The sequence below is a fragment of the Strigops habroptila genome, chromosome 10 (genome assembly GCF_004027225.2).
Source record: "Strigops habroptila isolate Jane chromosome 10, bStrHab1.2.pri, whole genome shotgun sequence".
Classification (NCBI taxonomy): domain Eukaryota; kingdom Metazoa; phylum Chordata; class Aves; order Psittaciformes; family Psittacidae; genus Strigops; species Strigops habroptila.
The window spans coordinates 41,575,773-41,592,221 of NC_046359.1; the positions used below are offsets into that span (position 1 = coordinate 41,575,773).

General features: G+C 43.3%; 1 protein-coding gene across 1 annotated transcript; it reads right to left on the reverse strand.

Annotated features, from left to right (window-relative positions):
* Positions 1-1,527: 1,527 nt before the first annotated feature.
* On the reverse strand, positions 1,528-15,810 carry FLVCR1 (FLVCR heme transporter 1). The gene is made up of 10 exons (XM_030499836.1): positions 15,034-15,810; positions 11,920-12,064; positions 11,251-11,391; positions 10,878-10,945; positions 10,522-10,625; positions 9,301-9,411; positions 8,165-8,270; positions 7,845-7,956; positions 7,074-7,141; positions 1,528-5,685 (listed from the first exon to the last, which is right to left on the reverse strand). The coding sequence occupies exons 1-10, from the start codon at positions 15,661-15,663 to the stop codon at positions 5,623-5,625; spliced, it is 1,548 nt and encodes a 515-aa protein (XP_030355696.1). The 5' UTR covers positions 15,664-15,810; the 3' UTR covers positions 1,528-5,622.
* Between the last annotated feature and the right edge of the window lie 639 nt (positions 15,811-16,449).

Consider the following 16,449-nt stretch of genomic DNA (forward strand, 5'->3'; position numbering starts at 1 on the left):
CCAGGCGAGGAGAAAAGTGGCTTCTAACTACACCTTCCCCTGTTCCAAAATCAGCTCACAAGGTTGCACATTCCCTGCCTCATCTACACATCTGACCTGTGGAGTCACATCGACAGCACTTACTGACTCACGTGAGGCATCTTTAACCAGTTTTCATTATAGTTTTCCACCTGTACAGTTTACAGCTTTCGTAGGGTCTTGTGTCCATATCTAGGAGATATAATGTAAGGCCACACTGCTGACAATGCCATTTAGATACTATTTACCACTTTCTAATGGTCTAAACAGCTACAAACAGAAGCAGTTTATTGAGATAGCATTGGAAATTGGCATCCTAAAGGCTGAATTTTGATCACACCTGGTATTAAGCAGGTGTTAGCCAGCTACTCATGAGTGTATCTATGTAGTTACTCACATATCAGTAACTATGCCTAACCATTGACAGTACTTAGCCTTATTGTTTTTACTATAAGTAAAAACATACATATTAAGTATGACATACTTAATAAAGTCATGAAAACATAGGGCTTCCTCCCAACTATAGACATTATTATCTGACTAATCACAGAATGGTTTGGGTTGGAAAGGACCTTAAGACCATCTAGTTCCAACAGTTAGGATGGCTTCACATCTCCCACTTACCTGATGAGGTCTCTGGTGTTTTCTTTCAAGGAAGACTGAGCATCTGTCAAAAAACAACAACAACAACAATCAAACACCAAAAAGTACTTTAAGGCAATAATAATTTGCTGTGATTGTTCCTTCCTAGCTGTGGGAATGTTTAACAATGTTAAACAGGGATGTAGCCTGCAGCTTTCACAGAGATACTCTGAGAAGAATACAACCCTATACAGCCCTGGTTGTAAAACAAAGAGCCCTTCTCAAAGTTCAACCCACTGTTGAACTGGATGTTATTTTACGACAAAAGGCTTGCAGTTCCTCTGCCCTGCAGCACCTGCAACCTCCTTCTCATGTCAGATCTCTCATACAAAAACAGCTCAGAGATAATCCCAGTTTGGGGGAGAAGTGAGAGACAAAACCCAACCAAAACCCCCGAACACAACACCCAAACCTTTTTCTCACAGTGACTCAACTTGCTTTGAAGCATGTTCCTCAGACTTACCTGGCTTACAACTGATGTGCTGGGCTAAATGCCCGACGGGAAGTGACAGAACCCTTGCAGCATCTTCACAAGGGTCCTCCTGTGCTCCCACTGAGGACAGCTCTGGTTTTAGAAATGAAAGTCAGGAGAAATCACTACGCTAGAGCAGCGCATCTCAACCACTGATGCTAATACTTTCATTCCACGCCCTGAGAAAACATCCCTGTAAGCCAAAACTCTCGTGTAGAATACATTTCTACACCCTACAGACATGCACTCTACATATACATGTGCATACATGTTTATAAATGACACAGTGTATCATTCACTTACTAATTTTTCCTACATTAAGTGGCAGCTTCTAAGGAAAAAGCATGAATCATTTTTACATCATCAGCTGTCAAAAATGGTAATCTTGGCTCCAATCAAGTTGCACATCATACACTTTATTAGTAACATATAATGGTAAGGAATGATGTCACCCACATATACACATACACACAATATTGCAATCAGATCACCCATAAGGAATTTTTAATTTCCTCTGAAAAACAAAGAATAGGATGCTACCAAAATCAGAATATTACAACAAAAATATCTGCTATCTTCATGAGAAGAACAAAGACGCGCAGTAAATAACATGGGTCTTGCATGGAAATACGTTTCTCTTGGGAATATTTTTCGCTTAAGGGGGGGGCAATCACATGGGATACAATAACTTAGCTTGTGGACGATGAATCATTAGTAGCCTATAACACTTCAGAAAGCTGATACACACACAGACTGAAAGACAGCAACCAAAAAGGTCACACGTTCCCATTCACGCAGGAAAAACTCATGAGTTCACCAAATGGAAAGCGAAAGCAGTAAATCTTACAGCTTAACCCAATTTCACTTGATTGTAGCTGCACAAGATAGTGCAGAAGTTTCTCAAAAAGCATTTTTTCATTGGGCAACATGGGCCGGCAGCTCTAATGACACACTCCAGTGATTGTCTCTGAAACAACAGACCGTCTTGACCAAAAGAGATGACCAAAAGGATGAAGTTAGGAAAGCCCTATTAACCTGAAATGATTCTTGTGTATTCTTCCCACTTCTTCCCTTGTTCTTTCTTCCTTGTAAAACAGGAGCATTCAGCAACAGAAAGATATGTTGCTGAAGACAAGCACTCATCTGTAAGATAAATGCTCTTAGGGACTTACGTAGCAAGCTGAAGAAGAAAGCTCCCCCCTGCAGCAATTCCACGCTATGCCTCACAGGCCTGGTATTTTCACACCCAGCCAACAAAGGGCTTTAAGGCCATGTTAAGAATCCTACACAAAAATGGGTTCTCTGGATTCCTCCCCCCAAAGCTAGCAAAAGTTTAACATGGTCTGGAAGAAACAAAGAAAGCTGGAGTTATTTTAAAGGCTGATCTCTGAATCTTGTAGCTGCAAGTTAGGGATTACACACCCTAGTGGGTCCCTGGGAATGTGGGAGCATTCCTTGCTTATGCTCACTATTACATGAGTTTTCTTGCATCCTCTAGAGTTCTCCTGAAACACTTAGAAGAAAAGAATATTGAAAATCAAAAGCGGATGCATGGGATTGGGATACCTCTCCTCACTTGGTTCCCCACTCCATCCTCTCTTAGTTGACATATATATAATTCCATTTATTAAATGATTCTCTCTTTAAGCAGTCAGGATTTTTAGGCCCCACTCTCACTAAAGGGCTGGTCAAGAATCTCAAGGCTAAGAGTCAGAAACACTATTTCCAGTTCCAGGTCGACGTTTGATTGAGTGAATGGTTTGTTTAGCCCCAATTACCCCAATTTATTTCTGCCGTGAGCTAAACCCTCAGTTTCCCGACAGAACATCAGATTATTGCATAAAACACTGGTTTGTTCTTTATTTGCTCTTTATTTTGCTGCTGCTTTAAACACTTTAAATACTTCATCATTGCCTGCAAATAGCTCACAGGTTTCCAGCTTTCAAGAGGGGGAGTATTAAATCCAGGATACAATTAAGCCTTCATTATCAGGAATATTTTCTTTCCAGGGACCCAGCAGGGTTTCCAACATACCAAAATCCTGTTTGGACCTTTTTCAGAGGGTAGGCAGGTAATTTGGCAGAAGACAAGAAAGCACAAGGAGCCAGAAGGGCTGGACTATTTTTTTTTTGTCAATCAGCTGAACATAACTAAAGAAACTGGAAACCAGTAGTGAAGAAAGGAATTCAAACATAGATTTTGAAAGGAAAGGAAAAAGCTGAATCTGTGAATTTGAACAGTGTGTACAGGACATTTTGGAAAGCATTTGGATACTGCCAAAGACCTTCTGTTGGACATTTGAGAACACTTCCCCAAAACTGCAAAAATATTATTCAGTGAAGATTTTGCAACAGCAGAATAAAAGCAACCACGGGCCATGAACACAAATATGAATCTGTATCTTGCCAAAGAATGTATATTTTGGCACACATTATTATCATTTTTCCAAAGGGAAATGCCACCCACAGATATCAAAAGGCAGGAATGCTCCCTTTGCTCATCCAGGCTGGAACTGGGTACAGCCTTTGATGGGGCAGCTCTTATCACAGCAAGTCACTAAATGTAAAGAACTGACACAATGAAAGCATCTCTACTTCCACTCCTGTATTCTTGTGTGCCATTGGAGTATCTGTGAGTTACTTCTCCTATATGAAGCTACCTCACCAGAGGACTCTTCTCGTAGACCTTGCCTCTCCAGGAGCAGCAAAGTGTGCGCATTTTCTCTCTAGCACTGGACATGGCAAAGAAACATGGACCTTTTGTTGGAAAAGCGAGTATTCCAAGCATGCTTAGCTTATTCTGATAGGTGTATTCCCATATCTGAAGCATTGATCATACAGAATGTTCAATCAAGATCATCAAGTTTAGAGGCTAAGTTTAGAAAGCTGAGCTTACAGGGTCCTTTTTATATAAAAGGATTCTCTAAATTTACAGTGAAATGAAAAAGAAGAAAAGCATTTCATGATACTTGTCATACTGAAAGACTTATCTTGGAGCTACAAAGTTCCCCATACCCAACTGGAACAATCTGTGGAGAACTTTGAGTAGGATTCCACCTTCAGGATGGCATGACATCTGTGGGAACTCAAAGAGATGGCATCATTGATGGCACTGAAACTTCAGGCTCATCTTAAATACTGCCAAAGCTTAAATATTTGCAGAAAGTCCACCAAGTCAGGTCTGACTTCTTCAGTAATAGTAGGGCCCCACTATTATTGTGCTGCTATCAATTCTAGAGGTGTGGAGATAGAGCACAAGGTAAAGGAGAATATTTTCAGAAGCACCGCAGTAAGAAATCCACATCCCAATTTCAGATAAATCTAATAACACAAGGTGAATGTTATTGAAGTCTGCTCCTTTTGTAACCAAGATGCATGATATAAACAGCAAATATTTCATCAGACAAAGTGAAACATCACTATTTTCCCTTCAGTCATCCTTACAGCTTTTGACTGTACATGATTTAAATTGTATGAGCACAAAAAAATCCGTAAGACAAATGACACAATTCGTAACACAGAGAAATAAATGCACAAAAGGATAGAACACATTTTCTGATACTCCACAAAGATTCGGAGAAGGTTTAACACGCAAAATGGAATTTCTTCAGCAGCACTGATTAAACTCAAGATGAGGCAAGGATCTTCTTTACAAAGTAAAGGCACCAGCTCTTTGTAAACACGTACTCCTCTCACTTTAACTGAGAAAGCACTCAAATTGTTCTGCGGAGGCAATCTGTGTGGTAGTGTTCCATTGCTTATAAATACTCCACAGTAGAGACAAAGGCCTTTCTCCTCCTTTGTATTTAATAAGAAATGGGTTTTTTCTTCAATTTATCTAGTGGGAGACTCTCTAAATCTCCCTGGAAATGTTAGAATGAATCTGTAAGATAGTGTTTTCTTTTATCTGCCTTCTGATACCAATCGAGAAGCTTCAAGGCAAAAGAAATGTCAGTATGAAGCACACGTCTGCAGTCATCCCTTGTTTTCACTATTGTGCTATAGACAGTTTCCCAGAAGGAACCATTGGCTTATATTAAAAATACAGATACATTTTAAAAAAGGACCTTGTGAACATCCTCCAGCTGGGGAACAACCTGCTCTGACTTTTCAAACACACCAGCAAAGACTGAACAATAAAGAGATCAGATACTTCTGCTCATGATGACTGTACTTCAGAATTCCGGATCTTTTCAAGTATGCATCCTGAATGTGCGTGTCTCCTTACGCCCGGAGAGTATTCACACAGTCCTCTACTAATGAAACTGCACAACTTGAAAACTCTTAAAATAAATACTCCATACAAAAGTGAATTGTTTGCATCATGGGCAAAATGAACTGAGCATCTTCCTAGTTTCTATCACACAACTATCACCAGTATCACCAAACACATTTCACTACTCATACACACAAATCCAGTGATTACACTAATTAACATTGTTCAGTAGCCAACCAAACTTGTGTGTTTCTAAAGTCACCTTCTTTCAGCTTTTATAAAGCTGACTGAATTTTTAATGCAGTATTTTCAGGTTCTACAGGACTCTCAACTGGTACCTGGAGAGGAAGGGAAAAAAAAGAAAGAAAAAAGCTGAAATCAAGCTGTAATTCAACAGAAGCTATTCCCAACCTCAGTATTCCTGGGTAACTGTACTATTGGATTCTAACATACTACGTAGTTAATGAACCAAATTGGGCATTTAGAGAAAGCCCCACTTTACCTTCTCTCTATAATGGAAAAAAAACCAAACCAAAACACCAACCCCCCAAACAAAACCACGGAATTGAGTTTCTTTGTATAACTCTAAACTATATGTTTAATGCATATAGATATTTATCTCATGGAGATTAACTTTCAGGGTTTTTCTCCATTACATTTAAACACAGTAGAATCTTGACGATCAAGATTTGATATCAAAATGCTATCGTACTTTAAGAACATAGGCAGCTCTCGATTATTTATGGTGATCTCAGGGTAAGGACTCCAGGCTTTTGTCATATCCTGGCCAATATAAATGAAGCTGTGGGCCAATCTAGGCTGATTCACAAGGTGATAAAAGAAACCAGACGAGCCATGGACCACTGCCTATAATCAGCATGTACAACCCCAAAACAGCCCCAACCCAGGCTGGTAAAGCCACAGGATGCCACACTGTGCACACACAGCTGCACAGGTTTCAGGTTCAAGTTAGCTCCTTCCAAGCACCAGCTTGGAAGTTTCTGAACCTTATGCAGATACTAACAGTGTGTGCCTGACCGAAGATGATCAAAAGCTGCAATATATGCAAGACACCTACACGTGACAGAGGATCTTGCAGTATCTGACTCCAAAAAGCTGTTTCATTATTGATCCAAATGACCAAAAAACCCACAACACTGAAAAAAAGTTTCCGCTGCCAACCTTACTCCTAGTAGTAACTGTGATCATTTGAACAACCTGCTGAAACATGGGACTGGGACCTCCTGAACAGCAGATAGTGCTGTGCTCACCCTTCACTTGAGAGGGTGCTCAGCAGAACAGCCCCAGCTCTTCATGCAGCACAGTATAGAACCCGCAGCGTGACTTCTGTTCATCAGACACTGACTTCACTTAAAGGGACTGCAGGCATTTTAAATCAAATATGTAATCTATAGCACAGACTCCTAACCCAATACACAAAAAGGCTTCACAATTTACAATGCTACTTGCAAACATGAAAAAGCAAGATTCAAGCACTAAAATCAGGAAAATCTTGAGAGCAGGTGGTCTTTCAGTTTTTTTCATGAGAGCTAAGGGAAGAAACAGATATCCAAGGGAATCATCCCATGTGGCTCTGTTGTTCCAAACCAGATGGAAACAGTCATAAGTTTTTGCAATTCCTCTTTGGCTGCTAATATTATTATGCCAACAGAAGCCAAGCATTCAAGTATGGTAATACAATCATGGTAGAAGAGTCACCACTTACAGCTTTAACATCCAAATTCATAATCCCTGAATTCACATTGTGTCTTCGCAAATCTGATTTTATTAAGGCTGAAACAAAGAAAGGAAGAGAAAGCTGGTTCACAACTTTGCAATGACATGCATTTCAAGGGAAGCATTTGTACAGTGCAAGTACATAAAAGCTGCTTTCAGCACACACTCAAAATACCTGTATTTCCTCTGTTGCACTTGGAACTTACGGACAATTTGAACTTGCTCCTCACAAGGCACACAGAGAAAATGACAATAAAAGCTTTTAAACCATGAGCGCTTAGAGCAAAGCTGGATGGTTTTAGCATGTTCAGCACATTTCTAAGTACCAACATGTGTAAGTCACTGGTACAGTTCAAGAATACATCAGCAGTTTCTTGCATGTGGAAAACTGCAAAGTGCCTCCATGTACGTATATGTTTGCATGTATTAACCTACTCTGGAGATAGACACCCGCCTCGAATTCAAGACATGACTCCAGAAACGGGTGACAGATGGCTGTCCATACATTAGCAACATCACCCTTAAAACAAAAGGTGTGTGCACAGCAAGTATTTAAAGTGAAAACCAGAGCAAACAAAAAAAGAAACACCAAATCACCAAACCCTGTAGTTGTAACTTCTGTCAGCCCAGACAGGAAACCACATACTTAAATTCTAGATGTCTGAGACATCTAAGAACTACCCAGAAATTCACTATGTCAAAAAAGCCTCCACATTTTTACATTAAAGAGAAATCATTACTTACATTTCTGATTAATTACCTGTTAAGATAATGCCCACAAAGATCCAAGCACAAAGAAAGAGGTTTCCTGCACGAGGATTGTAGTCTGTTGTGAGTTTTCCTTGAACAAGTGTGAAGACAATTCCAAATATCTATAAACAAAGAAGTCGCTTCATCAGGATCACAAGGAAAAGAGCCATCACTTTACCTTGCAAAGTTTTACGTTACATCTTATAGAAACCAAATTGACTACAGCAACACAAAAGAGACTTAGAAGCCAAGTCTAAGAAAGCCGCCTTAGATTCAAGCAGAGTGGCCTTCCTGAACATTGTTTTACTTGAAGAAATAAAATGATACAACCTGTGCTGATGCATTAAGGAGACCCGAGGAAGTGCCTTCAGACTCTGGGTATGTGATTTCCACAGCAAATTCAAACCCAAGCGGGAGATAGCCAGTCATGAAGAACCTATTGAAGAGGAGAGCAAGAGGATGGCCTTCATCTATTACTACAGCTAAGGAAGTCAGACATAAACACACGGTATTATGAATTAGCTGGTATCCCAAACAATCTGTTTTCAAGACCTGACATGATTCAATATTTGCTTCACCGGCTTCATTCCCCCAATTTCATCCAAAAATTTTAGACATACATCTCTCTTTTTAGGACAAAGACGTTTTAACCTATTTGTCCTGTTCCACATAACTCCCTGCACTCCACACGTATGAAACAACCTTCTCTGACCCGTCCACGAGCCACTCCATAATTGAAGCCAACTGATTTCACATGAAAGTAATACACAAACATCATTTTATCAGGCCAAACATCCATGCTGGAGGACAAAAAGAGACCATCAGTAGGAGGTGAAGCTGGACACTAGAATTTCTGCTAGAACCTGCTGAGGAAGAAGCTGAGGGGACTCAGGTGATGGGCTTAGTGCAGTTGAGGTTTCTAAAGTTTGACTGGTTTTTAAAGTGAAAAGCTCAAGACATTTCTGGCTCTACCTTGACCATTGTGCCTGGACACAGCACTATTCCCTCAGCACCCTCTGAGGCTTTTAGATTATGCGAGGTGCTCTTCTGAGTGAACAAAGCACCCAGCACATTGCTTGGGCTACCAAAATTTTGATCAAAACCAAAATGCACAGAAGCCATCTTCCTAGATTTACTCAGTTAAACTCTAATCATTTATGCACTAGCCAATAGAAAGACACAACTTTGCTGCAGAGAGCTTTCTGAATTGGAACCAAACAAACTGACCCCATACAGGCTGTTAAGTCCATAAAATGTTAAAAGAAATTCACTGAGAAGTGAGTTGCTTTAGGTTTATTCTGATGTAATTGAAGGTGAAACCCTAGTAAACCCTATCTGTACTGTGCGCTGTAGGCGTAGGTTGAGAGGATGGCAACAGAATATGCAGTAGAATCACTTAGTTAAAACAGTCAGATAGTGTTTCTGAAGAGAACTGCAGGAAGTCTTCTAGCCTTCCAAATGCTCACCCAAGCACTCCTCCAGTCACGAACACTACTGTAAGGTATCCAAGGTCCAGGGTGAAGGTAAACACCAGCATTCCAATGAAAGAGAGAATGTAAACGATCAAAGTAGTTTGTCTGCAACCCAATCAAAATAGAAAACAATTAACAAAAATTAACACTGTTAACGTAAGGTCATAGCACATTGCTGAAGCACAGAAAGGTAACATAAACATTACTTATTCTCTAACAACTGACATTCTACACTACAAAATTTGTTTCATGTACGTCTGACTCAAACATATCGCGCAATGAGAACATATCCCTCTTTACTGCCTTGGTTATATGGCTGCTTTACTCAAGACTAAAGACACTTACTCAGACTCTCAAAGAGTGGACAACCACAGCAGATACTATTACCTTAAGACTGTTTTAGTTCTCTGCTATGCTGTACCTCTTGGCCATTCTGCAGCCCTGCCCATTATACAATACATAAATATATGAGCAGCCAAATTGAACACTATTAGCAATAAAAGTCAGCCTAAGAGGCAAGTCAAACAAATCTCATTACAATGTTCCATTTATATTAACTCTGGAATAAGGGATGTCATCCAAAATATTAAAGCACATATCACTTATTTATAAGCCAAAATACATGCAGAAACACAGCCAATCTACAGCATTAACATCCATTAGGTTTCTGGAGCTCCTGCACATAATGTACTAAGAGTCACAGGGGAGAATACTCCACTGCAAGCACCGCTCCAGGGCGCTGCTCACTCCTGGGGGGCACCACACCATGGGTGATGGACCCAGGAGCTCCTACCCCAGCTGGTCATTCCCTGAATTTAAGGCAAATTATGCTTACTAATAGGACCACCACCAACCATCCATTTTACAAACCAACGCGGAGTAGGTTTTGAGCTTTTATGCTTTCCTAGGAGAAGGAGCCCACTGGGCCACCTGGCCACTATATGTAGGACATACAGTGCCTTCCTTGTTAGCCTTACACTCCTGAAGAGACAGGAGCACATGGAAAACCCCTTCACATCTTTGCATTCTCCTCTCTTGTTTCTCTTGGCCAAGAACCAGTGTCAAGCTTTTGCCTCAAGAAACTAGTTCTCCATCAGATCAGAGATGAACTGTATTTTACCATTGGTTCAGTTCAGCCCCCAGGTTGCAGTGTTTTTCCAAGGCAATTGCACCACTCTCCTACCCCTAACCCCACACATGCCTACCCACACTTACTTGTATGTTTTAGTGTAATCCAGCCACAAACCACAAATAATCGAACCCACCATTCCTGCCACCACCAGTGTCAAGCCAATTCTCCCAGCGTTCACTTCTTCTCCCTTTCAACAAATATTTATATGGTGCTCATTAATAACTTGCTTCCACTCAGAGTCAAGTTCAGACCTCTTGGTAGTCATAAGTGCAAACACATACTCCTATGACTCCCATAGCTGTATGGTGCAAGAAACTGCAGGGGGGTACAAAGGAAACCAAACGTCTGAGCACGCACAGCACCTACATAACAACAAACATCACCTTTGCAAATGTGCAGTGAAAAACAAAAAAATACAAAGAGAACCCAAGAAACTTACCTCATAATGAGTTACTATCATCTGGTTTAATAGTGTGGAGACAGAATAAAATGCTCCAGTCATAATACCTGCAGCACCAAAAGAAAAGCTTCAGTCATTTCAGGTGTAAGCCACGCAAATCTGCTACCCTAAAGAGTACCTTCAGGTATTTAAGACTCACATCAGAGGCAAACCTTTTATAGGTCAGGCAAAATCTCCGCACCAGACCTGCAAATGGGATTTTAAATTCTGATGGATTTTCCAGCACTGGCTGCTGGGTAAGTAAAAGTTTGTCATTCCCTCCCCCATAAAAACCACCACAACTAAAACCTGTTGTACCTTCCGCACACATCTGAACTGTTCTGCCAGACTACAGCCAGACAGCACCACTTACCATAACTGATCAGCAGAAGCACAAATGGAATATTTCTGAACAAGTTAACAATTGACTGCTTGTAGGAGTAATCCTCAGGAGGCACAGTCTGCAGGACTGCTTGAGAGTGACTAGGAGGGTATTTGGGCTTTTCTTCAAACACTGGGGAAAGAGAAGAAGGAACAATTTTAATTCCTCTTTATGCTTTTTCTTTCTGAAGTGTTTCAGTCTGATGAATTTCAGAAGATTAACTTGTGCTTTTTAATACTCCCATGAAAAAAATATTCTAGATTTTCTCATGGAAAAATCAAGTCACAGCCACAAAGGACGTGCTAATTATTTGGTCGCATCTGATTGCTACCCACATAAGGTCAAAGACAGACGTCATCTGCAATGTGTCTAGACCTCTGTATCTGACTTGTAAGATTAACAGAGAGAATTCACATTATATTATAATGGCCTTGTAGCAAAAAGCATAAGTGAACTAAATATTCTGAGAGGTCACCCCATGTGAAGCAGATATACAGTAAGCTGGTTTGTCACTTAAACCTGGTGCCACAGGTAAGCAAACAAAAGTAAACTGGAAAAACAAATAATCTCAACTGTTTTAAGCATAGTCAGATGCTTTAAGTGAGATGTTGTAAACACTCCCTGTGGTCACCATTTAAATCACAAGAAGGGAACACTTACCAACGCCTGTTAAGAAGAACAAAAGCGTGGACACTATCGCTGTTCCATAGAACATGATGCTGATGTTATGTGCCATTAGATCGATATCATTAGGTGTATTTGGAACCAAAACAGGTGGCAACAAAAACCCTACTGCAGTGCCAAGCTGTAAAGCAAGAAAAGAAAACAAAAATCATTTCACTGTGAACATAAAAATTAACAGAAGTAGAAAGCCTTACGAGGTAGAATTCAGAACTTATATCATAATCAGAATTAATCAAACTATGAAGGAAAAGTGTTCCTTTAGCATCATGCTTCCGAGCCATTTGCTTTCAATGACACTTCACAATCGGGTCTTTCGTCACTGAGATTTTAACCTTTTCATTTCCAAATGAAACTGCAAAACTACACCTAGCATATAGCACATTTAACAGCTAAGCATTAAGGAAGTCTTTTTGCAGAAGAATCTTTCACAGGAAAGGACAGTCCATGCACATGAACTTGTATAGATCATGCTGCAACTGAAGTCCTAGTACAGATGACAGAAGTTACTCTTCTAGAAACATTCTTCTTGACAAAAACACTTCACTTGATGTCCAGATCCTGCCACCACAGTAACAAAGACTGGCATGCCAGGTTTATTGCAGAGCTGATAGGGCAGAGGAAAGCAAGAGAAAAAGAACATCCTGATTAAGAAACACAAACCCAAAACCTGCATCTACAATTATTGCTAAGGAAATAAAGAAAAATCACAAAACAAAGTAGTAGTGGGTTTGTATCTGGAGTCAATTCCAAAGCAGCAACTGATTTTGTATTAAGGAGAGACAAAAAACAAGGACTGAGATTTTTTGTGTATATATAAAGCATTTTAAAACATGAAGGAACTACAGCCTTGGACTATTCTCCAGTTTATGTCTGATGCTCCTCAAAACTAAACTGAATTTGAAAGTGTTAGAACTTCTTTTTTTTTCTTTTTTTAGTTTTCTAACTGGAAAAAAAAAAAAAAACAAACCCAAACCCTGAATCTATTTCGGGTAAAAAAGAGTGCCAAAGACTATTAAGAGCCAATACAGCACCCACAATATTCCAAGAAAGCCAAATGATACCATTTTTTCACCTTTTCCACCTCGAGAGGTTAAGACCGGAAGGATCAAGAGTCCCAGTGAGGCTGGTGTGCCCAGTTTAAGATGCTAAACACCTGTGGAAATCCAGCATTCCCAACAACCCTTGACAGGTACATCAGCTGCATTCCCAGTGATTTGCATTTCAACTGCAAGCGATCAGCATCTCAAGAGATAACAGGAGCAATGTGGTTTTTGACAACTCTGTCCTTCCCTTCTGGTCCCAGTCCTGTTTGCTCTGGCTCTGAGGTTATGCAAAGAAATCCCACGACCAGTTGGTTACAGCAACTGTTACACAGTTCACCTTGTGCAATGAAACATGTACGGTGAGACTGTATTGTACTGCATACGCAGAAGTGAACCGCACTGGGGTATGCAGACAACACCACTCCTGATTTCCCACTGCCTAACGGGTCATTTCACTACTCTTTCAATCTAGTTTGAGAGGGGTTTTTTTTAATAAAGCAAAAACTGAGGACAGATAAATTCTCTTGTCTGACGCCGTATCAGGCTTCATGGGTCACAAGCAGGACTGGGATCTTAAGACCTATACAGCACACAGCTCTGAGCTAGCAGGGTACAGCAGAGCTGCAGAACAGGTCATTATCCTTTGCACAGGACTGCCAGGGGAAGGTGAAACACATTTTGCCAGTGCACTCCGCAGGTGTTTCCCTGGCAAAGGACCGTCAAGCACGTTGGCACACTAAGATCCATCCTTCCTGAAGGGAATATGCTCCAGAAATAACAAAGGTTTATTCTGTTCACACCTCTGCTCCCGTTTTCCTTGTGCATCTTTCTCATGGTTCCTATCCGCACTCCTGCTGCTGTCCTGCATCACTTCAATCCCCACATCCGAGTGAAGCATTAGACTCAGAGATGGATCCCTGGCACTGTACTGAAGAACTGAAACCACACTAACTCCTGCAACTGGGAGAACTGGTGCATGTCAGGAAGAGCAGGTATTTAGCTGCCAAAGAAACCTTTAACCTGATTCCCGGACACAGATGCAAAATTTTTGCTCGACTGCTAAAACAACCAACAACCCCCAAAGTCTTCACTCCGAATGGGACAGTTGACTTGTCCACTGGAAGACTTCAACGCAAAACCAAAATGTTTTGGGAAAGCATTGGGAAAACCGTGAACAGCAAAGTATGAACTAATGAGTTCATACTGTAAATATGTATGTATGAACTGTAAATACACAGTGCTAATACGACCACCGTAATAATCTAAAGTGCATGAACATAAAATCATTACTCGCACGATAAAAAACAGATTCCCTGTTACCTTAATCGAACTGCAGCTACGACCTCAGCCTGCACTGGTGATGCTGACAGGAATCCTAACGTTTTGTTGCCACAAAAAAAGCAGGAACCGTGGCAGGGGAGAGAACAAAGCTATGGGAGGTATCATCTCTTCACCCATGCTTTCAGATACGCCTGTTCCAGCTCTCTGAATCTGGCCAGGGCCAGAGAGCTTGAGTAAACCTGCGACTCCATTATCAGCTCCCCGCAGTGATGTGAGCTCACAGTGCTACAGAAAACTTCATGAGCCACCACGGCATTGACCACTGGCACTTAGGGAGTCCAGGCCATATTTCAAAGGAACTAATAATGCTGGCATTAGGGATCTCCATCAGAGTTCACATACTTGATCCCCTGCCAGCCAAGGGTGTATTCAATCAGACGAATGATGCCAAACACAAGAGGCAGGATCCTGAATCCAAGAGGAAGAGAAAGCAGAGCAGGACGACTTCTGCAAAGGGTCTCAACTGATGTACTCCAGGCAGCCGACAGAAGCATGCGAGATGCTATACACTGCCACACAGCCAGCGTTCTGCAGAGCAAGCCTGGGAGGTATCATCACCTCCTCTCGCCCCTGCTCCATCACTTTCCCTCTCTCCATCACCATCTCTTGCAGAATGCTTTCTCCCCCTTTAACGACTCATTTTTAACCCAACACCACACCAAGCTCTGGAGGAAGCCTCCTCTCCAGAGCCTCCCTCGCCCCCTACCTGGTTGCCCAGCACAGCCACGGCGCAGGCGGTGGAGACCTCGGTGGGGCCGAACCATACGGAGGCGATGCGCGACGGCAGCCCCAGGATGAAGACCTGCGCGACGGCGCAGACAGCCTGGGCCGCCAGGGTGAGCGGGTAGCGGCCGGGGGCCAGGCTGCCGCACTTGAGCCAGGCGCCCAGCCCGTTGAGGCCGGCCCCGAGCAGTGCCGTGAGGCGCAGACCGCGGGTGTCCAGCAGCCAGGTAGCGGGCAGGATGAGCGGCACGTAGGCTACCATGTAGACCATGGAGAGCCAGTCTATCTGCGTGAAGGAGACGCCGTAGAAGACCGCGAAGACGTTGCTAAGGATGCTGTACTGGATCCACTGGAAAGCGTTCAGCAGCGAGTAGCAGCTGAAGACGGCCAGCACCGCCAGCCGCCGCCGCGACAGCCGCGTCTCCACCCGGCCGCCCGCCGCCGACAGCATGGCCTCGGCCTCCGCCCGCTCCCCGCCGCCCGCCCGCCCGCCGTCCTCCGCCTCCTTGCCAGGTAGGAAGCCGTTGCAGCGCTGCAGGGGGGGCGCGGCGGTGGCCGCCGGCATCTCCCCGCTGTCCCCCTCCGCCTCCTCCTCGCCGCCGTCCTCCACCATCTCGGCCGTCTCCGCACCCAGCTTGCCCGGCAGCGGCGACGCCCGCAGCCCCGCTCTGCGGCACAAGGTCACCCGGTTCCGGCTCCGAGCCCGCGGCCGCCGCCACAGCCCCGCCCCGGCGGCCCCGCCCGGCGGGAGGAGCGGGACGGGCGGGAGGCGGCCCCGGGGAGGCGGGAGCTCCGCGGGCGGCCCTCGTTGCTGGGAAGCTGTTGTGGTGCGTGTGCACCCTATATATGTGTATATGTGTGTATGTGTGTGTATATATATATACACACACACACACAGAGCCTTGTACGTGTGTGTATATTTACTTATTTATTCTATGTCATAGAATCCCAGAATGGTTTGAGTTGGAAGGGATCTCAAAGCTCATCCAGCTCCAACCCCCTGCCACGGGCAGGGACACCTTCCACTAGAGCAGGTTGGTCCAAATCCCTGTGTCCAACCTGGCCTTGAACACTGCCAGGGATGGGGCAGCCACAGCTTCTCTGGGCACCCTGTGCCAGCGCCTCAGCACCCTCACAGGGAAGAGCTTCTGCCTCAGAGCTCATCTCAATCTCCCCTCTGGCAGGTTAAAGCCATTCCCCCTTGTCCTGTCCCTACAGGCCCTTGTCCAAAGCCCCTCTCCAGGTTTCCTGGAGCCCCTTTAGGCACTGGAGCTGCTCTAAGGTCTCCCCTTCAGGAGCCTTCTCTTCTCCAGGCTGCCCCAGCCCAGCTCTCTCAGCCTGGCTCCAGAGCAGAGCTGCTCCAGCCCTCGCAGCAGCTCCGTGGCCTCCTCTGGCCTCG